The following is a 26036-nucleotide window of genomic DNA, read 5'->3' on the forward strand; positions in this document are numbered from 1 at the left end:
TATAATATATAATATATTATAATATACTATATTATATATTATAATATATTATAATATAATATTTACCAATATTATAATAATCCCTGCTCTATAATCATAATCTAGGAAAAACCAGGCCATACAGAGATAGGAGCTGAGGGGACATAGTGAGGAGTGACCAGAAGACATGAGTGTGAGCCTTCTGTTATGCCCAGACAGGGCCACCAGAGGGCTCCTTGGTCTAGCGGTAACCCCAGCGTCTGGGAAGACGCCGGTTGCCAAGTGGACCTTGGTCTAGCGGTAGCGTCAGTGCCAAGGAAAAACACCCACTACTTAGCAGACTGGGAAAGGGAGTCTTCCTTTCCCAGGGGAGTTTAGAGAAGACTCTACTCCTCCACCTCTTGTGGAAGCCCTGACATCAATCAGGCTCGCCTGCAGTTATCCGGAGGCCTAACCGTCTCCCTGTGATGCTGTGCTTCAGTGGTCACGCTCCTAGTCCACCTTCATGTTCCATCCTGTACACCTGGCTCTGCCTTTTAGATAGCAGTAACAAATTAGTGAAAGTACTAAAAGTGTCTGATATCAGAAATAATGGCGTAAGCTGTCTCCTCTCTCTCTCTCTCTCTGCCTCGGCTGCCAGGCAGGAAAGGGCCCCTGTCCAGTGGACACATGACCCATGTGGCCTTACCTATCATTGGAGATGGCTCACACTCAACCCTAACCCTGCCCCTTTGTCTTGTATCCAATAAATATCAGCGCAGCCTGGCATTGGGGGCCACTACCAGTCTCCACGTCTTGGTGGTAGTGGTCCCCCGGGGCCCAGCTGTCTTTTATCTCTTTGTCTTGTGTCTTTATTTCTACAATCTCTCGTCTCTACACATGGGGAGAAACCCACCGACCCTGTGGGTCTGGACCCTACAGGCTGATGCCTGTAATCCCAGCACCTTGGGAGGCTGAGGTGGGCAGATCACCTGAGGTCAGGAGTTTGAGATCAGCCTGGCCAACATGGTGAACTCTCGTCTTTACCAAAAAAATACAAAAATTAGCTGGGTGTGGTGGTGCACGCCTGTAGTCCCAGCTACTCGGGAGGCTAAGGCAGGAGAATCACATGAACCTGGCAGGCAGAGGTTGCAGTGAGTCGGGATCCCACCACTGCACTCCAGCCTGGGCGACAGAGTGAGACTCTGTCTCAAAAAAAAAAAAAAAAAAAAAAAAAGATGGAAGACTTTTTCAAAAATACAAAAGCTAAAAGAAGTCATTACCAGCAGACTTGCACTTCAGTAAATGTAACATGAAGTCCTTGAAGCAGAAAGAAATGCCACCAGATGGACACAAATCTGGATCCACACAAGCAATCAAGAGCACAGGAAACAGGAACTGTGTGGGCTGATGTAGAAATGTCTGCTTAGTATTAAAATCTCTTTAAAAGATAACTGACTAAAGTACAAATGATAACAATGTATTAAGACATTGATAACATGTAGAAAAGTAACATACTTGACAGCAGCAGGACAAAATTGGAGAGAAATGGAGCCTAATAAATGCTGTTAGGTTCTTAACCATTTATGAAGCAGGATAATATCATTTGAAAGTCGACTATGGTAAGTTAATACAAGACAATACATAAACCCTAAAACAATCACTAAAAAATAGCAAAGAGCCATAATTAAGAATCCAACAAAAGGAGATAAAGGTGAATTTAAAAATGCTCCATTAGTGCAGAAGGAAAAAAAAGAGGAAAAAGGGATTGAGAACAAAAGAGACAACAAACCAAACAGCGAGACAACAGATTTAAGCCTAACCCTAACCCTAACCCTAACCTTGACCAACCCTATCCCTAACCCTAACCCTAACCCTGACCCAATCCTAACCCTAACCCTAAACCTAAACCTAACCCTAACCCTGACCCAACCCTAACCCTAACCCTAACCCGGACCCTAGCCCTAACCCTAACCAAATAAATCATCACATTGTGTTAATGGTCTAAATTCCCCCATAAACAGGCAGAGATGTTCAGACTGAATAAAAACGTGTGACCTAATAATGTGATGCCTACAAGAAAACTCATAATAAAGACAAAAGAATAGGTAAAAAGTAAAGGGTTGAAAAAAGAGATACCATGCTAACATGAATCAAATTAATATTGGAGTGCCAATATTAATGTAAGTAGATTTTGGTGCAAAGAATATTTCTAGGAACAAAGAGGGTCAATGATGAAGGGATTAATTTGTCAAGAGGACAAAATCCTAAATGTTTATGTACCTAATTACAGAGCCCCAAAATACTCCTGGGTATTTTCTGAGAGAAATAAAAATGTATGTCCAAACAAAGACTTGTACATGAACGTTCATAGCAGTTTTATTTGTAATAGCCCAAACCTGCAAACAACCCAAATGCCCATCAGAAGGCGGTACATCCATACAATGGTATACTACTAAGCTGTGAAAAAGGAATAAACTACGGATACATGTAACAACATGTCAAAACAATTACATGGAGTGAGTGAAAAAGGAATAAACTATGGATACATGTAACAACATGTCAAAACAATTACAGGGAGTGAAAGATGACAGACAAAAAAGAGTGCATACTGCTTCAGTCCTTTCATGTAAAATTCTACAAAACACAAATTAATCTATAGTGAAACAGGTAGACGAATGGTTCCTTAGGAATGTGGGTGATTGTGCGGAGACAGGTGGGAGGGGAACAGGAGGGCAAAGAGACTTCTGGCACCAGTGGAAAGTGCACTACCTTAATTGTGGTGATGGTCATGGGTGTGTACATACATCAAGACTTATCAAAATGTATGCTTTAAATGTGTGTGGTTTATTGCCTTTCAATTGTCCTTCCATAAAGTTGACACACTTGAAGAGATACAAACATCAGAGCAAGGGCAGGAAGACATCCATCCAAATGTTAACAAAAACACACAGAGTAGTGGGTGTGGGGAATATGAAGACAGACAGGGCAACAGAAAAGCGTATATGCTGAGGCTAGGCGCGGTGGCTCAGGCCTGTAATCCCAGCACTTTGGGAAGCTGGGGCGGGCAGATCACTTGAGGTCAAGAGTTCGAGGCCAGCCTGGCCAACATGGTGAAACCCCGTCTCTACTAAAAATACAAAAATTAACCAGGCGTGGTGGTTCATGCCTGTAATTCCAGCTAGTCAGGAGGCTGAGGCAGGAGAATTGCTTGAACCTGGGAGGCGGAGGTTGCAGTGAGCCGAGATCACGCCATTGCACCCCAGCCCGGGTGACATGAGTGAAACTCTGTCTCAAAAAAAAAAAAAAAAAAAAAGCTTATAAGCCGAGCAGAACATGAGATGATGAACTGAACCCTCTTGTTGCATCTGCAATCTCATCAATGACTGGAACAATCCTCCCAAACAAAAGATGGGTGTTTGGACTAGATTTAAAAAATAAACCAAACAGCTATACATCATTTACAAGAAATAGACTGGATGGATAAAGGAGGCAAATTCTAACCAAAGAGAAACAACGGCACCACAAACTCTAAAAGTTGACTTCAAGGCAAGAAGACTGTGAGGGGTAAGAGGATTAGACGCAATGACAATAGGAAAAGTCTGGCAGGAAAACGATTCTAAACTTACGAGCGACCAACTCACTGCTTCAATACATAAGAACTGGAAATGGACAGATTTTAAAGGAGAAATGAACAAATTCTGCTATTCTAGGAGGAGACTTTAACTCTCAGAATGGAGAGAGCAGGTAGAAAAAAATAGGTTGAAAAGATCAACAAAATTGGTACACTGCTATCAAGACTAAAAAAGAAGAAAAGAGAATAATCAAATAGACGCAATAAAAAATGATAAAGGAGATATCACCATGATCCCACAGAAATACAAACTACCAATAGTGAATACTATAAACACCACTACACAAATAAAATAGAAAATCTAGAAGAAATGGATACATTCCTGGACACATACACCCTCCCAAGACTAAACCAGAAATAAGTTGAATCTCTGAATAGACCAATAACAGGCTCTGAAATTGAGGCAATAATTAATAGCTTACCAACCAAAAAAAGTCCAGGACCAGATGGATTCACGGCCGAATTCTACCAGAGGTACAGAGAGGAGCTGGTACCATTCCTTCTGAAACTATTCCAATCAATAGAAAAAGGGGGAATCCTCCCTAACTCATTTTATGAGGCCAGCATCGTCCTGATACCAAAGCCTGGCAGAGACACGACAAAAAAAGAGAATTTTAGACCAATATCCCTGGTGAACATCGATGCGAAAATCCTCAATAAAATACTGGCAAACCAAATCTAGCAGCACATCAGAAAGCTTATCCACCATGATCAAGTGGGCTTCATCCCTGGGATGCAAGGCTGGTTCAACATATGCAAATCAATAAACATAATCCAGCATATAAACAGAACCAATAACAAAAACCATATGATTATCTCAATAGATGCAGAAAAGGCCTTTGACAAAATTCAACAACGCTTCGTGCTAAAAACTCTCAATAAACTAGGTATTGATAGGACGTATCTCAAAATAATAAGAGCCATAAATAATGAGAAACCCACAGCCAATATCATACTGAATGGGTAAAAACTGGAAGCATTCCCTTTGAAAACTGGCACAAGACAAGGATGCCCTCTATCCCCACTCCTATTTAACATAGTGTTGGAAGTTCTGGCCATGGCAATCAGACAAGACAAAGAAATAAAGGGTATTCAATTAGGAAAAGAGGAAGTCAAATTGTCCCTGTTTGCAGATGACATGATTGTATATTTAGAAAAACACGTTGTCTCAGTCCCAAATCTCCTTCAGCTGATAAGCAACTTCAGCAAAGTCTCAGAATACAAAATCAATGTGCAAAAATCACAAGCATTCCTATATACCAGTAACAGACAGAGAGCCAAATCATGAGTGAACTCCCATTCACAATTACTACAAAGAGAATGAAATACCTAGGAATCCAACTTACAAGGGATGTGAAGGACCCCTTCAAAGAGAACTACAAACCACTGCTCAACGAAATAAAAGAGGACACAAACAAATGGAAGAACATTCCATGCTCATGGATAGGAAGAATCAATATCATTAAAATGGCCATACTGCCCAAGGTAATTTATAGATTCAATGCCATCCCCATCAAGCTACCAATGACTTTCTTCACAGAATTGGAAAAAACTACTTTAAAGTTCAGATGGAACCAAAAAAGAGCCCGCATTGCCGAGACAATCCTAAGCCAAAAGAACAAAGCTGGAGGCATCATGCTGCCTGACTTCAAACTATACTACAAGGCTACAGTAACCAAAACAGCATGGTACTGGTACCAAAGCAGATATATACATCAATGGAACAGAACAGAGTCCTCAGAAATAACACCACGCATCTACAACCATCTGATCTTTGACAAACCTGACAAAAACAAGAAATGGGGAAAGGATTCCCTATTTAATAAATGGTACTGGGAAAACTGGCTAGCCATATGTAGAAAGCTGAAACTGGATCCCTTCCTTACACCTTATACAAAAATTAATTCAAGATGGATTAAAGACTTAAATGTTAGACCTAAAACCATAAAAACCCTAGAAGAAAACCTAGGCAATACCATTCAGGACACAGGTATGGGCAAGCATGTCATAACTAAAACATCAAAAGCAATGGCAACAAAAGCCAAAATAGATAAATGGGATCTAATTAAACTAAAGAGCTTCTGCACAGCAAAAGAAACTACCATCAGAGTGAACAGGCAACCTACAGAATGGGAGAAAATTTTTGCAATCTACCCATCTGACAAAGGGCTAATATCCAGAATCTACAAAGAACTTACACAAATTTACAAGAAAAAAACAACCCCATCAAAAAGTGAGCAAAGGATATGAACAGACATTTCTCAAAAGAAGACATTTATGCAGCCAACAGACACATGAAAAAATGCTCATCACTGGCCATCAGAGGAACGCAAATCAAAACCACAATGAGATACCATCTCACACCAGTTAGAATGGCGATCATTAAAAAGTCAGGAAACAACAGATGCTGGAGAGGATGTGGAGAAATAGGAACACTATTACACTGTTGGTGGGAGTGTAAATTAGTTCAACCATTGTGGAAGACAGTGTGGCGATTCCTCAAGTATTTAGAACTAGAAATACCATTTGACCCAGTGATGCCATTACTGGGTATATACCCAAAGGATTATAAATCATGCTGCTATAAAGACACACACACACGTGTTTACTGTGGCACTATTCACAATAGCAAAGACTTGGAACCAACCCAAATGTCTATCAACGATAGACTGGATTAAGAAAATGTGGCACATATACACCATGGAATACTATGCAGCCATAAAAAAGGATGAGTTAATGTCCTTTGCAGGGACATGGATGAAGCTGGAAACCATCATTCTGAGCAAACTATCACAAGGACAGAAAACCAAACACCCCATGTTCTCACTCATAGGTGGGAATTGAACAATGAGAACCCTTGGACACAGGGCAGGGAACATCACACACCAGGGAATGTTGTGGGGTGGGGGGATGGGAGAGGGATGGCATTAGGAGAAATACCTAATGTAAATGACAAGTTAATGGGTGCAGCAAACCAACATGGCACATGTATACATATGTAACAAATCTGCATGTTGTGCACATGTACCCTAGAACTTAAAGTAAAATAAAAATAAAAAAAGGATGAAACTTGATTTACATAATAGATTTCATTTAATTAACATATGCAGAACTCTGGGCACAACAAAAAGAAAACAGAAATTATCCTTTTGAAGGAGTCATAAAATCATTTACAAAAATTTATGAATTAGCCCACAAAGTAAGTCTCAAAAAAATAAAAAAATTATGCATTCCTTAAGTTGGCAATCAAGAACGAGAACGAAAAATAAACTGTAGCTTTGGAAATGAAGACATTTCTAAATTACAAATGAGTCAAAGAATAAATCATAGTTAGTCTGGGAGTGGTGGCTCATGCCTATAATCCCAGCACTTTGGCAGGCTGAGGCAGGCAGATCACTTGAGACCAGGAGTTCGAGACCAGCCTGGCCAACATGGCAAAACCCCGTCTCTACTAAAAATACAAAAATTAGCCAGGCATGGTGGCGCCCCTCTGTAATCCCAGCTACTCAGGAGGCTGAGGCATGAGAATTGCTTGAACCTGGGAAGTGGAGGTTGCAGTGAGCTGAGATTGCACCACTGTACTGCAGCCTGGGTGACAGAAGAAGACTCTGTCTCAAGAAAAAGAAAAAAAAGAAGAGGAAGAGGAGGAGGAGGAGGAGGAAGAAAAAGAAGAAGAAGAAGAAGAAGAAGAGGAAGCAGCAGCAGCAGCAGCAGCAGCAATCTAATTAAAATTTGAAAATATTTAAAAGTGGGCTGGGCTAGGTGCAGTGTCTCACACCTATAATCCCAGCATTTTAGGAGGCCGAGGTGGGAGGATCACTTGAGGCCAGGAGTTCCAGACCAGCCTGGGCACCATGGCATTAGCCTACTTCTATAAAAAATAAAAAAAATTAGGCTGGGTGGGGTGGCTCACGCCTGTAATCCCAGCACTTTGGGAGGCCAAGGTGTGTGGATCACAAGGTCAGGATATTGAGACCATCCTAACACAGTGAAACCCCATCTCTACTAAAAATACAAAAACAAAATTAGCCGGGCGTGGTGGCGGGCGCCTGTAGTCCCAGCTACTCGGGAGGCTGAGGCAGGAGAATGGCGTGAACTCGGGAGGTGGAGCTTGCAGTGAACTGAGATTGCACCACTGCACTCCAGCCTGGGCGACAGAGCGAGACTCCATCTCAAAAAACAATAATGATGATAATAATAATAATAATAAATAAAAGATAAAAAAATTAGTTTGGTGTGGTGGTGTACACCTGTAGTCTCAGCTACTCAAGAGGCTGAGGTAGGGTTGCTTGAGCCCGGGAGTTGAAGGCTGCAGTGAGCCATGATTATGCCATTTCATACCATCTTCACACATGCAGGAGACTTTACAGTCAGATGTCACTTCACAACACAAATGTGTTCTGAGAAACGCATCATCAGGTGATTTTGTCACTGTGTGAACATCACAGAGTACAGTTATACACATGCAGGCTGTAAGGCCTGCTACATACCCAGGCTATATGGTGTAGTCTATTGCCCCAGGCTACACACCTTAGCATTACTGTGCCAAATGCTAAATGCCATTGTAACACAATGGTATTTGTGTGCCTAAACATATTTAGACATAGAACAGGTACAGTAAAAATATGGTATAAAAGATAAAAAATGGCACACCTGTACCAGGCACGTAGCAGGAACAGAGCTTGCCGGACTGGCAGTTGCCGTGCGTGTCGGTGAGTGAGCCCTGGACATCACTGCACACAACTCCCGACTTGACAACCCTGTACACTTAGGCCACACTCAATTCATTTAAAACTTCTTCTTTCTTCAGTAATAAATTTAGTTTACTGTAACTTTTTTACTTTATAACCTTTTTAGTTTCTTTAAACTTTTTGAGTCTTTTAGAACACTTTGCTTAACATACACATTGTACAACTATACAAAATTCTTTCTTTACATTCTTATTCTATAAGCATTTTTAATTTAAAATTTCTTAAATTGACTTTTTGTTACAAACTACGACACAAACACACTAGCCTAGGCCTACACATGCTAGGACCATCGCCACCACCGTCTTCCCATCGCCACGTGGTGTCTTGGGAGACAGCAACATGCGCGGAGCCATCACCTCCTGAGACAACAGCGCCGCCTTCTGGACACCTCCCGAAGGACCCACCGGAGGGTGTTTCCAGCTAATTTTTTTTTAAGTGCACGCTAAATGATAAAAACTATGGGCCGGGCGCGGTGGCTCACGCTTGTAATCCCAGCACTTTGGGAGGCCGAGGTGGGCGGATCACGAGGTCAGGAGATCGACACCATCTTGGCTAACACGGTGAAACCCCGTCTCTACTAAAAATACAAAAAATTAGCCGGGCGTGGTGGCGGGCGCCTGTAGTCCCAGCTACTCAGAGAGGCTGAGGCAGGAGAATGGCGTGAACCCGAGAGGCGGAGCTTGCAGTGAGCCAAGATCGCGCCACTGCACTCCAGCCTGGGTGACAGAGCGAGACTCCGTCTCAAAAAAAAAAAAACAAAAAACTATGGTACAGTGAATACGTAAACCAGTGACAGTCACGTATCATCATCATGATCAAGTACTATGCACCGTTCATAATCACACGTGCTGCGCCTCTGTATGACCGCAGTGCAGCAGGTCTGTTTACGCCAGCATCACCACAGACTTGTGAGTACAGTGTTGCACGCAACCACAGTAGGTCATATAACATTTTCAGCTCCATTATAATCTATGAGACCACTCTCATATATGCATGTGCTGCTGATGGAAATGTTACATGGCACATGACTGTGTTATAAAGACATCTATCTACCCAAACGAATCCATAATTCAACACAATTCTAGTCAAAACCCCAACAGAGTGGCCAGGCATGGTGGCTCACGCCTGTCCAGCACTTTGGGAGGCTGAGGTGGGCAGATCATGACGTTAAGAGATCGAGACCAGCCTGGCCACCAACATGGTGAAACCTCGTCTCTACTAAAAATACAAAAATTAGCTGGGTGTGATGGCAGGCGCCTGTAGTCCCAGCTACTCGGGAGGCTGAGGCAGGAGAATCGCTTGAACCTGGGAGGCGGAGCTTCCAGTGAGCCAAGATTGCACCACTGCACTCTAGCCTGGGCGACAGAGTGGACTTCATCTCAAAAAAAAAAAAAAGAAAGGAAAAAAAAAACTCCAACAGAGCTTCTCATGGAAGTCCTGGCCCCAATAGCCCCACATCGCCCAGAACTCCTGAGACATTTTTGAAAAGCGATGGACACTCCAGTCCCCAGAGAGTGGGCCCTGAACCATGGCCGATAGGGCAGGGCTAAGGCCAGACCCACGGCCTCTCTGGGAAAGAACAGCCCTGCAAGTGTGGATGACTGACACGTTTTGAAAATAGAATCACAAAAAGAAACCAATTCCTTCACCTAATTGCAGAGATGAGTCAAAACTAATAACAAATTCAAAATTATTATAATCCGATACCAATTCTCTGAGAAGTTCTGTGCAGGCCCGAAGCTGTCCGTTCTGTTCAGTAAGAGGAAACAGGAGATCCCAGCGCTGCAGCACAGCACAGGCTCTTGAGGGAGAGTTATTTTTAAAATGTTAACGCCAAGCCCGCTCGTCCACTTGTTTCTTAAAATGATTCACGATTCTCAGAATCTGGCTTCGACTTGTGCAAGATGAGCTCCTGCCCGTTTCTGGCTGGGAGAAGTTGTTCTCCAGAGGGACCATAGGATTTAACTGCCATCAGTATTTACAGCAAACCAATAGGTTTGTTTTTCACTTATGTCATTTAAGCCATAAAGCAGATGTTGCAGTCACCTTTCCACGGAGCTCCACCTGTACACGCCACGAATGTCCTTTATTCCTTAACCTCCACAACAGTCTAAATTCTGTACCTTTCAGTATCGTCTCCTTTGGGAAATGCCGCTGGAGGGCCAAGGACTCCTGGCCTGCTCTGGTGTGTGTTTAACCGCAGGCAGAGATTGCTCACGTGGGTTTCATGGATCATATGAAAGCCCACAGGGAGGTTCCTCTGTTTTTCAAAAGCACACAGATGCTGCTGTGATGACCGGAATACACACTCAAGGACGGTTCAACATGAGACCAACCAGTGTAAAACACCACACTGACAGATAGACTGAAGGGGGGAAACCACATGATCATCTTAACTGATGCAGAAAAGGCACTGACAAAATCCACATGATAAAACCACTGGGAACACAAGGAGTATCAAGGAACTTGCTCAACAGAAAAGACTGGAAGCTTTCCCTGAGATCAGGGGCGGAACCAGGAAGCCCCTTCACCACTGCCATCCAACACTGCACTGGAATCCTACGCAGGGCAATCAGTTAGGAGAAGAAAAAGGCATCCAAATTGGAAAGGAAGATGTTAGACTATCACTAACCACACATGACATAGTCCTATATATAGAAAATCCCAGAGATTATAAATGAAGGTTACTACAGCTAATACAGAAATTCAGCAAAGTTGCACAGTGCAAGATCAACACACAATCAGTTATGTTTCCATACACCACAATGGACAATCCAGAAACAAACAAACAAAAAATTCCACTTACAATAGCATCTAAAAGAATAACATATCTAGGAATAAACTCTACCAGGGAGGTAAAAGGACTATACACTAGAAAATATAAAACACTGCTAAGAAAAGTCAGACATAAGCAAATGAGAAGACATCCTCTGTTCATGGATTAGAAAATTAACATTGCTTGGATGAAGTATGACCTTCCAGATCCAATACAATCCCCCACACAGATCCAAAATTCCAAAAGCTTTTTTGTTGCTCTTGTTAAAAGAAATGAAAAAGCCAATCCCCAAATTCATATGGAATTGCAAGGTGCTCCAAATAGCCAAAACCACCTTGAAAAATTACAATAAAGCTGGAAGACTCACACTTTCCAGTTTCAAAACTTATTACAAAGTTACAGTGATCACAACAATGTGGTACTGGCATATGGATCAATGCAAATCAACTGAGAGGCCAGAAATGAACCCAAATCTATGACATGTCAATTTTTGTTTGTTTGTTTGTTTGTTTTGAGACAGCATCTTGCTCTGTCACCCAGGCTGGGGTACAGTGGTGCGATCTCGGCTCACTGCAACCTCCACCTCCTGGCTTCAAGTGATTCTCCTGCCTCAGCCACCCGAGTAGCTGGGATTACAGGCGTGAACAACCACTCCCAGCTAATTTTGGTACTTTTAGTAGAGACAGGGTTCTGCCACGTTGGACAGGCTGGTCTCAAATTCCTGGCCTCAAGTGATCTGCCTTCCTTGGCCTTGAAAAGTGCTGGGATTACAGGCGTGCACTTTTCTTGGCCAAAATTAAAAACTTTGTACTTTGGCCATGCACGCTGGCTCATGTCTATAATCCCAGCGCTTTGGGAGGTATAGGTGGGCGTACTGCCTGGGCTGAGGAGTTGGAGACCAGCCTGGCCAACATAGTGAAACCCCAATCTCTACAAAAAAATACAAAAATTAGCCGGGTGTGATGGCGCGTGCCTGTAGTCCCAGATACTTGGGGGGCTGAGGTGGGAGGGTCACTTGGGCCCGGGAGGTGGGGGCTGCAGTGAGATTGCACCACTGCACTCCTGCGCCAGAGACAAAGAGAGACCGTGTCTCAAAAACAAATAAACAAACAAAACAAAAACAACAAAAACCTTTGTTTTTCAAATGATACCATCAAGAAACTGAAAAAAAGGGCCGGCGTGGTGTCTCACACCTGTAATCCCAGCACTTTGGGAGGTGGGTGGATCATGAGGTCAGGAGATTGAGACCATCCTGGCTAACAGGATGAAACCCCATCTCTACTAAAAATACAAAAAATTAGGTGGGCGTGGTGGCAGGTGCCTATAGTCCCAGCTACTCGGGAGGCTGAGGCAGGAGAATGGCGTGAACCCGGGAGGCGGAACTTGCAGTGAGCAGAGATTGCGCCACTGCACTCCAGCCTGGGCGACAGAGCAAGACTCCGTCTCAAAAAAAAAAAAAAAAAAAAAGAAAGTGAAAAAAGGCTCAAAGTCATTAGTCATTAAGGAAATGCAAACCAAAACTACAATGAGACATTTCACGGTGGCTACAATAGCTAAAATAAATCTCAAAAGGAAAGTAAGTAGTGTTGGCAATGCTGTGGATAACTTTGAACCCTCATATTTGCTGGTGGGATGTGAAATGTAGGCCCTGGTCCTCTTTGTGCCCGCCTTCTGCACTGCTCACCCACGCCACGCCCGAGCCTCCGCTGCTCACCCTGCCCTGAATGCCGACACCAACACCGTCTTCCCAGTGTGCTCCAGTGGCTCCTCCACACCTGATTTGCCCCAACTCCTGCCCACTCTGCAGCAGGCCCCATCCCTGGCCTCCCTTTCATCCTGCCAGGCCGGGTCCACAGGGTGAACCTGCTGCCCGCCTCCCTCTGTGCCTGCACCTCGGCAGGGTGGGACGGAAGCCTGCTGTCCTCTGAGCTCTGTGGTTCACTCTGAATCCCTCTTCTGAAGCCTCAGATGAGCCTGGCAGTCCAACAGGCTCCTTCCCACCTCTGCAGAAAGCCCCTGGGCCTCAGCTCCCCTGGCAACCTCAGCCAAGCACCGAAAATCTGGTACTGGGGGGGACCAATCCCTGTCTTTCTCTCCCTGGGGTCCAGCCTCTCCTCCATCCTCTCCAGAGGAGCCTCCATCCGCCCCTGCAGTGGCCAGGCCTGTCTGCCCTGGGCCACAGCCTGGGCTCTGGGAAGCCCCAGCCTCCTGTCCCTGGGCCAAAGTCTTACCTTTGCCATCCATGACCCCATGGGACCCCAGAGCTTACCCTGTACCCACCATGAGGCACCTGCCTTATCTCTTCCCCACTGTCCTGCTCGCCTGCCACCTGCCTCAGCCCTTCCCCACTGTCGTGCCCATCTGCCTTGGCCCTTCCCCACTGTCCTCTCTGGACTCGCTTCCCACGGTTGCACTCACCTCGAGGCCCTTGCGCTCTCCCCTGACCTCTCCCTGTTTCTGAGGGCGGGGGTCTCCTGGGCTCCCACCAACACAGGCTGTGCTCCTTCAGAGCCACTGTGACTCCAGAGGGTCACCTCCAAGCCTGCTCAGACCCCTCAGCTGTGTCCACACTGATATGCACCCCGCTACCTGGGCCCCCCAGGTCCACACACCCCACACCCGCACCCAAATCCCCACATCTGCATCTCCCTTCGGCAGAGAGAGCTGGGCAAGCCCCTCAGACACTGCCCTCAGGAACCACCACCTGCCAGGGGCTGGGCCAGCGAGGGGCAGGGTTGGAGGACCCAGAAACCTCTGAGGCTGAGCACCAGGCTCTGCTGCCCAGAGAGACAAGAAAGTGCTCACTGGGGACAGCAGCGGTAGCTGCTACAGCCAAGGACGAGGCTCTGGCAACTCGCAGGTACACTGAGTCCCCTGGGTCCCCGCCCACCGCCCTCACCTGGCCCCGCCCACCATACCTGACCCACTCCTCACCTGGCCCCGCCCCCCACCTTCGCCAGTCCCGCTCTCACCTGGCCCCGCCACCACCCCTACCTGCCTCACCTGGCCCCGCCCACCACCCTACCTGCCTCACCTGGCCCCGCCCATAGCACCTGCCCCCGCCCTCACCTGCCGCTGTCCTCCTTCACTGTCCCAAACGCCGCAGGCCGCCCGGCCCTCGCTGGCAACTCCTGAGCCTTCTCAGTGTCGGGCTCGGGCTCCAGGGAGGAGCTGGTGCTGCCCTCACGGCTGACGCTGCTGCCGCGCCCGGGGCTGCTCTCAGCCGAGGCGCGCGGGGACTCCGTGTTCTGCTTCAGCGTCTGCAGCTTGGCCAGCGGGATGATGTCGCAGCCCTGCGGCCGGTGCCACACCGTGCGCTGCGTGCTGGCATTGTAGTAGTAGAAGCGGGACGTGTTGGGGTCGAACAGCTCCCACCACTGGTTCTCGCTGGTGCGCTTGATGCGGACGCCGGCCGGCGGGTCCCACACGCACTCCCCGGTGACCAGGTTGGCGTACATGCGCTCGCGGGTGCGCGGTTCGATGATCTCCACCCACTCCAACCTGGGGAGAGACAGCGTCAGGGCAGCTGGAGCCACGGCGGCCTGGGCCCGCGCCTCCCACCCCTGCAGACCCCGGCTCCAGCCCCAGCTGCAAAACCCAGAAATCCTGTCGCAGAGGAAAGCAAACACAAGCCCAGTCCGCCCCTGACTGCTGCGCTCCTGAGCACCCGCACCCGGGGAAGCCCCCGGAGCCGCCAGCGCCTCAGGGTGGTGCAGCCCTTTGGGGGGTCCTGGGCCCCACGTGGGGTAGGGACATACTGGCTGTGGTTGCAGGTTCCTGTCCTCACAGGCACCCAGGCCACAACCCCACTGCCCACTGCTCCGTCCTGCAGGATCGTGGCACGGGCCTGCGAGTCACCACTGCACACCTGCTCAGTAGCCCCTCCACTGCAACCGGACCACCACCTCCGCACCGGGTCGGGGTCTGGAGGGGCCTCAGGCCCAGCTAAGTGCTGCTGGGCTCCCAAGCTGTGTTCTCCCAAGGACCCCCCAGATCAGCAAGGCCAAGAGCCCAGCTGGCCCTCAGACCCCCGCTGGGCGGCGCAGTCTCCACCCGGCCCTCAGACCCCCGCTGGGGGGCACAGCCTCCAGCTCAGTAAAGTTTCTGAGGCCTCTTCCATGTTTCTACACATAAATAAAAACCCTTAGAGGCACCGAGTGCCTCTCAGCAAAGATGCTGCCAGGAGGCGTCGCCATGGACCCTTGCATCCGTCTCTTAACCCTGCGACAGGCCTGGTCCATCACCATCACCGCGCTGGTAAGGGGTCTTGTTTTCAGGGAAAAGGCACTGATCCCAGGGGCTCAGCAGAAGGGGAGGCAAGTGGTGAGGGCAGAAGGGCCAGCGGACACCAGGCCTGGACACGGGCTAGTGGGGGCCGCCTGCGGCTCCCCCAGGTCAAGGACAGAAAGACCCTCCTGGGCTGCTGGCGCAGACTGGCTGCGGGGGCGACCTTCATCCCACGTCCCACCCTTTGAAACCAGGCCAGGGGCACGGCGGCTCTGAAAACAGGTTGTGACGCACACCACACCTGCTCGTGGGGCACCGAGGATCCAGGCGGAGTCTGTCCCCGCCACCCCCCAGAGGCCAGCTGGGGAAGCCGGGCCCTCGCACAGTGGCGGCGGCCCCAGCAGCAGCCCTGGGGGTTCTGGGTCTGTTTCTTGCTGATGCAGATGAGCAGCTGAGAAACAGCTGCCCTCCTTCAGCCCTGGCCGCTGGGCACTGTTTGCTCCTCTGTGTTTGGGTGCCGCAGGCAGAAGGCACCGAGGGACAGTCCATGTGGGGCCATGAGGTGGGCGTGCTCAGGGCCTCACGTGGGGAAGGAGCTGGCTCAGGGGTCTGGCCACAGGAGGAGAACGAGGCGGGTGGGGCTGGGCCTAAGTGCAGACACCACAGCGGTGCACTCAGAAGTCCAATGAAGGAGGGCCAGTGAGAGAAGGGGCACCCTGGGGATGGGCTGGTGGTGGAGGGCTGCAGGGGAAGGCAGATGAGAACTCCTGAGGCCCGCCTGTGGACGTTTCACTGTCATCCCCGTGGGAAGGCGAGGTGGTGGGGCTCCTGTTTTTTTGCTGAGCTTGAGTACATCTGCCAACAACTCCCCCCAAACAAATGCCTCGGCTTGCTCGGCTCAGACCCTCCACAGGCCCCAGACTCTGAATTTCCACCTGCATGTGTCGCCACACCCTCAGCGTACACACCCACTCCACCGTCCACCGTCCAGCAAACGACACGCTACAGGGGCCACCCCTGCTCTGGTCCATGCTCTCCCTTCTCAGCCCGGGGTCTCGCCAGGCACCAATAGCTGCCCAGCCCCTCCCTTCCAGCCCACAGTGGATCCCCCAGTCACTCCTGAGGAACAAATCTAGGCAGCACCTTTCAGTCGCGAGGGAGCTGTGCCACTTTTGATACCACTGATCATGTTCTCTTCCTTTTATTTTTAAAATTTTAACTTTTTGTTTTATAATTTCATATTTTCAAAAAGGTTAACAAACAGCCTTCACCCAGATTCACTGCGTGGCACCACCCTGAAACCGCAACAGGAAGTAGCGTACGCACTGTGGGGTGAGCAGCTCAGGAGACAACTGCTCGGCATGTGGAGGCACAGACGGGGTCTGCCCACGGCCTGGGCGGGACTGGGTGCCCACTAGGGTTCCCCACCGTAGCATCCTGTGCCGTCTCTCCAGCTATGAGGATCTCATGGGGATCCCGTAAGGCCCCCGACATCCTATTTCTCCTCCACTTTAACCCACGACTTTCAGCGCCATGGATACTTCTTGCCTGCATGCTCCGCTGAGCTGGCCAGCACACCGTCTACCCTTGCTGGCTGGAATTCTACTCTAAGAGCTGCACGATAAAGAATTTGTCATGTTGGCAGTGCTGTTGTGGGCGTGGCAGGTTACAGACGTTTCTATTTTTCTGTATTTTCCAAGTGTTCCACAATATTCACAAGATTACTACTGCCATTGGAAAAAAAAAACACACGTTGTCTTCCTATAAAATGGTGCATTTTCCACGTATGACATGCAATGAATCTTTCCAAGTGTCCAGTTTTACAGTTTTAAGGATTTAGTGGGCAATGTTTCCATGAAGTATCTGCACTCTTATACTGGCCTGTGCAGCACATCACTCAAGGGGATAAACGGTATCTCCCTGCAGGGGTGTTTTAACTCAATGCAAACTAAAGACAAGGAAGGACTGTCACAGTTTATAATGAGATAAAGTTATATAGCTTTATTTTTAAAAGTGACATATGTGTTTACATGTATATAGTTGTCTAGAAAATTACTGGAAGTCTAAAGCCACTAAAAGAAATTAACTGGCCAGGTGCAGTGGCTCATGCCTGTAATCCCAGCAATTTGGGAAGCCAAGGCGGGAGGATCACTTGAGCTCAGGAGTTTGAGACCAGCCTGGGCAACATGGTGAAACCCCATCTCCACAAAAAATACAAAAATTAGCCAGGCATGGTGGGTGCACCTCTGGTCCCAGCTACTCGGGGAGCTGACCTGGGAGGATCGCTTGAGCCTGGGAAGCAGAGGGTGCAGTGAGCCGAGATTGCACCACTACGCTCCAGCCTGGGTGACAGAGAAAAGATCCTGTCTACACACACACACACACACACACACACACACACACACACACACAAAGCAGGGGGTTACCTAGGAGTTGTGGAATTTGGTGTAATTTTACCTTACCCCGATTTTTGCTTTCAAAATGTATAATGGAAAATTTCAAACACGCACAAAAATATAGAGATTAGTATAATGACTCCCATGTATGTGGTTTTAATTTTTCTAATTATTAATGTGGACAAGCATTTCCTCATGTCCCTAAGCCACTGACATTCCTCACTCACCAGACACACACGGCTTTGCCATTACGGTGTTGTGTTTTGTTTTAGAAATGCACACCCTGGGTGACGCCTCCTGCTCCGTTGTCTGTGCTCTAAAGATCTCTCTGGCCGTGTGGCTTGTCTTTTCACTTTTTATGGTACCTTTTGCCAAAACGAAGTTTTTAATTTCTTTTTTTTTTTTTTGAGACGGAGTCTCGCTCTGTCGCCCAGGCTGGAGTGCAGTGGTGCGATCTCGGCTCACTGCGAGCTCCGCCTCCCGGGTTCACGCCATTCTCCTGCTTCAGCCTCCTGAGTAGCTGAGACTACAGGCGCCCGCCACCACGCCCGGCTCATTTTTGTATTTTTAGTAGAGACGGGGTTTCACCATGTTGGCCAAGCTGGTTTCGAGCTCCTGACCTCAGGTGATCCACCTGCCTCGGCCTCCCAAAGTGCTGGGATTACAGGCGTGAGCCACCGTGCCTGGCCCTTTTGACCTTTTTAAAGAAAACTTCCCTACTTCTAGGTCACAGATATTCTTTTTTTTTTTTTTTTTTTGAGATGGAGTCTCGTTCTGTCTCCCAGGCTGGAGTGCAGTGGCGCGATCTCGGCTCACTGTAACCTTCGCTTCCCGGGTATAAGTGATTCTCAAGCTGGTTTCTTGAGTAGCTGGGACTACAGGCATGCACCACCATGCCCAGCTAATTTTTGTATTTTTAGTAGAGACGGGGTTTCACCATGTTGGTCAGGCTGGTCTTGAACTCCTGACCTCGTGATCCGCCAGCCTCAGCCTCCGAAAGTGCTGGGATTACAAGTGGGAGCCACTGCGTCTGGCAGATATTCTCTTATAAGTTGCTTTTCAAACTGAAGTCATTAATCTGCCTGCATTGATTTTTATTTACTGTGTGAAATTTCATTTTCCCATATGGATAGACAAGGATCTTAGGACAGCTTGTTAAATAGCTTTGTTTCCTCAATGATGGACAACGGCAGCTCTATCTTACATTGAGTTTCTGGCCAGGTGCGGTAGCTCAGGCCTGCAATCCCAGCACTTTGGGAGGCCGAGGCAGGTGGATCACCTGAGGTCAGGAGTTCGAGATCGGCTTGGTCAACATGGTGAAACCCCATCTCTATTAAAAATACAAAAATTAGCCAGGTGTGGTGGCGGATACCTGTAATCCCAGATACTCGGGAGGCCAAGACAGGAGAATCCCTTGAACCCGGGAGGCAGAGGTTGCAGTGAGCTGAGATCACACCACTGCACTCAGGCCTGGGTGACAGAGCGAGACTCTGTCTCAAAAAAAAAAATAAATAAATAAAATAAATAGATAAATAAATAAATAAATAAAATAAATCGAGTTTCTGTAAGTGTGTCTGAGCTCCCAGCTGGCTTTGCTGATCCATCCATCTCTGTCTCTGCCTGAGAGGTGTCTTAGTTACGTAGCTTTGTAAAGTTGGTCCAAAGCCACACACTCTTCTCCCTCAGATATGCTTCAGGCATATGTCAAAGCCATTCTTGACCCTTGGTTCTTCTCTGTGAAGTTAAGAATCACCTCTTTGTTGGCTCCGCAAGGAGCCTGTGGATGGATTTAAGGAGAACCAGGCATCTCGGTGGAACTCTGGTCTCCACCCAGAGCCAAGTTGTCTCTCTCCGCTCGTCCAGGTGTCTGAAGGGCTTGGACGCCTTCTCTCAATTGGCCCTGCGTCCCTCTCTGCTTTCACAGGACCACTAAGGGAAACCCCGCAGCACGGAGGACTGGGACCACCCAGAAGCCTCTGCATGTCCCAGCTCCAGATGCAATGGCAGACTCACCCTTCTTCCCGAGGGCCTCACCTCTGTCTCCCTTCCTTCTCTCCATGGACATCCCAAATCACCACAGAGAACCCGAGGGGCCAGCCAGGGGTTCCCAGCACCGGCTCACATAGAACCTGGAGGAACCAGCCAGGGGTTCCCAGCACCGGCTCACCGAGAACCTGGAGGAACCAGCCAGGGGTTCCCAGCACCGGCTCACATAGAACCTGGAGGGGCCAGCCAGGGGTTCCCAGCACCAGCTTACACAGAACCTGGAGGAACCAGCCAGGGGTTCCCAGCACCAGCTCACTGAGAACCTGGAGGAACCAGCCAGGGGTTCCCAGCACCAGCTCACACAGAACCTGGGGGCACCAGCCAGGGGTTCCCAGCACCAGCTCACACAGAACCTGGAGGAACCAGCCAGGGGTTCCCAGCACCAGCTCACCGAGAACCTGGAGGAACCAGCCAGGGGTTCCCAGCACCGGCTCACATAGAACCTGGAGGAACCAGCCAGGGGTTCCCAGCACCGGCTCACATAGAACCTGGAGGAACCAGCCAGGGGTTCCCAGCACCGGCTCACATAGAACCTGGAGGGGCCAGCCAGGGGTTCCTAGCACCGGCTCATATAGAACCTGGGGGCACCAGCCAGGGGTTCCCAGCACCGGCTCACATAGAACCTGGGGGCACCAGCCAGGGGTTCCCAGCACCGGCTCACATAGAACCTGGAGGAACCAGCCAGGGGTTCCCAGCACCGGCTTCCCCTTGTGCACTCTCTCACCCTTAGCTCCAGGGCAACTCTCCCTGGAGACCATTGACCTCAGCCCTTGATACAAAGTGTCAGTGTCTCCCATTGTTAGAAACATAGGGACACCAACATGGTGCACCTTGAACCCCCACAGCTCAGCACTCTAGGGAGAGAGGGTTGAGGCTTGGCAGGGCCAGGACCTCCCGCCCATGGTGCCACACGCTGCAGCCTGGACGTCCCGAGGATGTCACTGGTTGTGGCTGTCCGCTGCACACACCATGCCCTTAAATCTCATGGGCCCCTGCAGGGCCCATAGTTTAAATGAGAAAGAGAATCCAAGGATCACACTAATAAAAATGGCAACTGTTGGAAGGAGGTGGATGGGTGCCCTGCCTTCCCCCTGGTGCCCGGCTCTCCCCAAGGGACAGACAGGGCATCCCTGCACTCCCACGGCTCAGCCAGGCTCTCCACTCTTGTTACCTGACCGCTGTGACTCAGGGCAGTTTTTTTTTTTGGAGACAGAGTTTTGCTCTGTCACCCAGGCTGGAGTGCAGTGGGGTGATCTCAGCTCACTGCAACCTCCACCTCCCAGGTTTAAGCAATTCTCCTGCCTCAGTCCCCCAAGTAGCTGGGATTACAGGTGTGTGCCACCACGGCTGGCTTTTTTTTTTTTTTTTTTTTTTTTTTGTATTTTTAGTAGGGATGGGGTTTCACCATGTTGCCCAGGCTGGTCTCGAACTCCTGACCTCAAGTGATCCGCTCGCCTTGGCTTCCCAAAGTGTTGGGATTACAGGAGTGAGCCACCGTGCCCGGCCTCAGGGCTGATTCTCAGCCAGCAGTGGCCACAACAGGACTTCCTTCCATGACGTTTCTCACATTGCTGGAAGTGCAATCAGCTCAGCCCTCTGCCCAGAATCACTCCTGGCTCTGGGCTACACCCTGGTGACGCGTTCCACTCTCCTCTGCCCCACAGGGTGTGCCCGGGACACCCCCAGTGTCTTCCAGTCTTATCCCTCCCATGGCCGCAGTGTGGGAGAGTTCTCTCCCCAGGAGGCCAGACCCCATGTAGCAGTCCCAGGCTCCCCTGAGCCCTCAGTGACAGCCTCAGGAGCAGCCTCGAGTGTGACTCCTTCCCAGACACTGGGCTTCAACTTGGGGCAGTGGCCAGAAAACTCTGGCTGATGCAGGTACCACGCCCATTTCCAGGCACTGGGTCCCATGTTGACACAGGGCTCAGAGCCTGCCCAGCAAAGGAGGCCTGGATGACAGTCCAGAAGCAGAAGTGTCCCCAGGACAGTTCCCACTGGCACTGGCTGGCCTGGGCTGCTGTCGGTCTGCTCTGCAGGACAGCAGCCATCAGCAACCCCACATGGCTGCACGTCCATCTCATACACCAGGAGGGACAATGATATGGTTTGGCTGTGTCCCCACCCAAATCTCCTCCTGAGTTGTAGTTCCCATAACCCCCATGTGTCGTGGGAGGGAACAAGTGGCGGTAACTGAATCATGGGGGCGGCCTCCCCCATCCTGTTCTCGTGATAGTGAGTTATCATGAGATCAGATGGTTTTACAATGGGCTTCCCCTTCACTGGGCTCTCATTCTTGTCTCTCCTGCCTCCAGGTGAAAAAGGACTTGTTTGCATCCCCTTCCTTCCACCATGATTGTTCCCTGGGCACCCCCAGCCATGCGGAACTATAAGTCAATTAAACCTCTTTTCTTTGTAAGTTGTCCAGTCTCAGGCATGCCTTTAGTTGCAGCATGAGAATGGGCTAATATAGGCATCAAATAAGTGACAGCCAGGTAAGCACAAGGAAGAACCAACTGAAAACCAAGAGAGAAGGAAAGAGGCAACAGCAGCTCCTCAGGGGATCCGGGTTCAGAGCCAGCACGCGTGGAATGCACACTGCTGTGACTGGCATTCACGACAAGATGAGTTTCTACACAGGAAGGAAACTGTAGAGGGTGTATAAAGAATTGAGTGGAAAATCTAAAATGTCAAAATAAATCCCTGAAATTAAGTGTTATACAGGTTTAAGAAGAAACTAATGCCGAAGGATGGAGGGATGGAGCATGGGATGGTCAGAGGACAAAGCCCGGCAGCATGGGACGGGGCGTGGGGAGAGAGGACACGGGAGCCGGCAGGGAAAGGGCTGCTGGGTCCACACGAGGAAGAGTGAGGGGCAGAGAGGATGGTCAGAGGACAAAGCCTGGCAGCATGGGACGGGGCCTGGGGAGGGAGGATACGGGAGCGGGCAGGGAAAGGCCTGCTGGGTCCACGCGAGGAAGAGTGAGGGGCAGAGAGGATGGTCAGAGGACAAAGCCTGGCAGCATGCGACGGGGCCTGGGGAGGGAGGACACGGGAGCGGGCAGGGAAAGGCCTGCTGGGTCCACGCGAGGAAGAGTGAGGGGCAGAGAGGATGGTCAGAGGACAAAGCCTGGCAGCATGGGATGGGGCCTGGGGAGGGAGGACATGGGAGCGGGCAGGGAAAGGCCTGCTGGGTCCACACGAGGAAGAGTGAGGGGCAGAGAGACATTTTGTTTTTTTCTTTTTTTTTTTTGATAGAGTCTCGCTCTGTCGTCCAGGCTGGAGTGCAGTGGTGCGATCTCAGCTCACTGCAACTTCTGCCTCCCAGGTTCAAGCAATTTTCCTGCCTTAGCCTCCCAAGTAGCTGGGATTACAGGCACGTACCACCACGCCTGGCTAATTCTTGTTTTTAGTAGAGATGGGGGTTCACCACATTGGCCAAGCTGGTCTCGAACTCCTGATCTGTCCGCTTTGGCCTCCCGAAGTGTTGGGATTACAGGAGTGAGCCACCGTGCCTGCCCAGAAGAAACATTTTTAGACAGATCAGCCTCCAGTCTCTGCAGGCGGAAGAGAGTGCCCATCACCATCAGGGAAATGCAGAGCTCAAGACACCGAGGAACACCAGCAAGGGTGGTGGTCCCAGCCCCACGGGGACAGCTGGGGTAGACGGAGCCGGTGACATTGCTGGCAGGGACAAGTGACGCTGTTGGCCACGTGTGCCAGGTGCTGGTTGACAGCACTGTGGGGACTCGTTGCCCTGGGCCTGCAGCTTAAGACCTGGCAGGAGTGAGGGCGTACAGACCCAGCAAGACAGAGCAGAGCCACAGAACCAGCAAGACACAGCAGGGCCGCCCTGAGGGGTCCTGAGCACGCATGCCGCGTGAGGGAACCAGCCAGGGGCCTGCAGGCTGTGCGCTGCATCGAGGCTCATGGAGGCACAAAACCAACGGTGATGCCAGAGGCTGCCTGCCCGGGGGAGCGCGTCATGTGCCTGCGCCTCCTCGAACACTTCTCTGCACACACGTGTGTCAGCTAACATGTTTGTAGAGGAAGAGAAATGTGCCTCACCCTATGGGGAGGTGGCCCTAAGCCTCCCTCAGCAGCCGGGAAGAGCAGCCGTATGCAGCAGGGACAGAACTGTGGGGACTGCGGGGAGTGGCAGACTGGGTGCGGGAGGCGGGGCTCTCGCCAAGCCATCTGGAGAAACTAGGCCCAGGGCCCGAAGGGGAAGGTAAGACCCAGTCAGTAGGGCTGGGGACCCGGCTCGCCGCCTGATGCCCACGGCCTGTCTCTGTCAAACCCAGCGAGAGTCAGACTCACAGCCGGAGACAGCATGGCGGCGCGGGGGGGGGATACAGCAAAGCCTCAGCAGCCTCAGCCGGGCGACCACGGCCAGCGTGGGCAGGACTCCCGTGCGTGCTCACTGCGCCGTGAGATGAGAGCAGCACGCCGCCTTGGTGGTCCTCCTCCCAGTGAATCGTGGTGAAGATCAGGCACGTACAGGCGAAGGGCGTGTCACGCGACGCCGGGCCCGCCCTCCTCCAGGCCGTGCAGGTCACCAAATGCCAGGAGAGGGTAAATTCAGAGGAGCCCGGGGACGTCAGGATCAATGTCACGTGGGACCCGGGGACAGAAAAAGGAAATCAGGTGCAAACCCAAGCGTCTGCATGAGGTGTGGATTCAGTTAGTAACAGCTCCCGGCAGGGGCCCATCAACTGCAGAAAGGCACCGGCGGCACAACGGCGAGGGTGTCGGCGGCCAGAGGACCCTGGTGCAGTGGACACAGAGGCTCTGTGCTGCCTGTGCCATTTCCACGTAAATCTAAGATTGTTCTAAAATAAAAAGTTTACTTAAAAAAAGTAAGTAGTCTCCATATTTTAAAATGTTAATTTTATACTCTATAAATTATATAAGTAGCACAGTCGGCCTCATTTCGGAGCCAGCAGCTGCTCCTCCATGCAGGCCTGTCCCGGCAGGGCCTACCCTGGGGCAGGCAGTCGTGGCCCAGAGGGGCTCAGGGGACAGGAGCGCCCAGAGCAGGGCAGCGGGAAGCCCCTCCTGGGAGGACGAACTCCTCTGACACTAACAGGGTGGAACGAAGCCCCCAGTTCCTCTTCCTGAGGACACCGACTTGGTGACCATGGGGCAGCTTCACCAAAACACAGGAGACCTCTCCAGCTCCCCAACGAGGCCCTCTGCTCTAGGGACTCCCGTGACCCTATAATCCAGGGACAACCAGGTTCTGGGAGGGGCTGGTGCACAGGGCAGAGGGTGACCCCCACATGTGCTGGCAAACGCCGCCACCCTACTCAGGGACCTGAAGCTAGGTCCGTCTCTGTGGCCTGTGGCAGAGACACCCACGATGAGCTCAGAGGCCTCCCACGGCTCTGCCTCTGGTGTGAATCAATCAACAGCCCTGGGCACAGCCCAGGCGCCTGTGAGGTGGGGGCTTAGGCCAGGCCCCGGCTCCTCCAGAAGCCTTAGGACAAGGGAAGGGACAAGGGCTGCGGGCTGAGGGGGGTTGAGGGGCGTTGAGGGGCACAGAGGGGCGTGAGGAACCTACAGAGGCTGAGATGCGTGAAGGCCCCGCCCACAAGAGGGAACAACATGTCACTGCTGCCTCGGGGCCCACGACGCCCTGACCCTGGTGCCAACTGCTAGCCCTCCATGCTCCCAGCTGACGTGAGGCCAACAAGGGTCTCTCGCCTGTCATCCTGCAGAACACAGGGCCAGCTTGGTGGGCTCACCAGGGACACCACGTGGCATGTGGGACAGAGGCCAGAGAAGCCTTCCAGACAGGGCCTGACAGAAGATGCCATCTACACTGTGGTTGGGGCAGGGCCATCTCCGGAAGATGCCATCGACACTGCGGTCGGGGCAGGGCCATCTCTGGTGACCTTGTATAGTGGCACTGACAGGTCACTTGTGTTTTCTGACCACTGGTGATGACGGTTTGGATGTTTGTCCCCAAACCTCATGTTGAGATGTGATCCCCAGTGTTGGAGGTGGGGCCTGGTGGGAGGTGCCTGGGCCGGGGCAGACCCCTCATGGCTTGGTGCCGCCTTCTCGAGTGTGAGTGAGTTCTTGTGAGAGTGGGTTGTTTAAAGTGTGTGGCGCCTCCCCCGCCCCGCACTCCTGCTTTGCCATGATCAGAAGCTTCCTGAGGCCTCCCCAGAAGCCGAGCAGATGCCGGTGCTGTGCTTCCTCCACAGCCTGCAGAACCACCAGCCAATTAAATGTCTTTTCTTTAT

At 50.5% G+C, this 26036-nt stretch overlaps 1 protein-coding gene across 4 annotated transcripts in view; it reads right to left on the reverse strand.

The window, feature by feature from the left end:
• Window positions 1–26036, reverse strand: part of ARHGAP39 (Rho GTPase activating protein 39) — a 149281-nt gene that overhangs the window by 35968 nt on the left and 87277 nt on the right. For 3 of the 4 annotated variants that reach the window (XM_055287701.2, XM_055287698.2, XM_055287702.2), the window contains exon 3: window positions 14189–14620. The exons of the other annotated variant lie outside the window; for it this stretch is intronic. In XM_055287701.2, the coding sequence (XP_055143676.1) occupies window positions 14189–14620 (432 nt within the window). The remainder of the gene's footprint in view (window positions 1–14188; window positions 14621–26036) is intronic. 4 annotated transcript variants of the gene reach the window in all.

This window comes from Symphalangus syndactylus, chromosome 7, assembly GCF_028878055.3.
Source record: "Symphalangus syndactylus isolate Jambi chromosome 7, NHGRI_mSymSyn1-v2.1_pri, whole genome shotgun sequence".
Taxonomy (NCBI): domain Eukaryota; kingdom Metazoa; phylum Chordata; class Mammalia; order Primates; family Hylobatidae; genus Symphalangus; species Symphalangus syndactylus.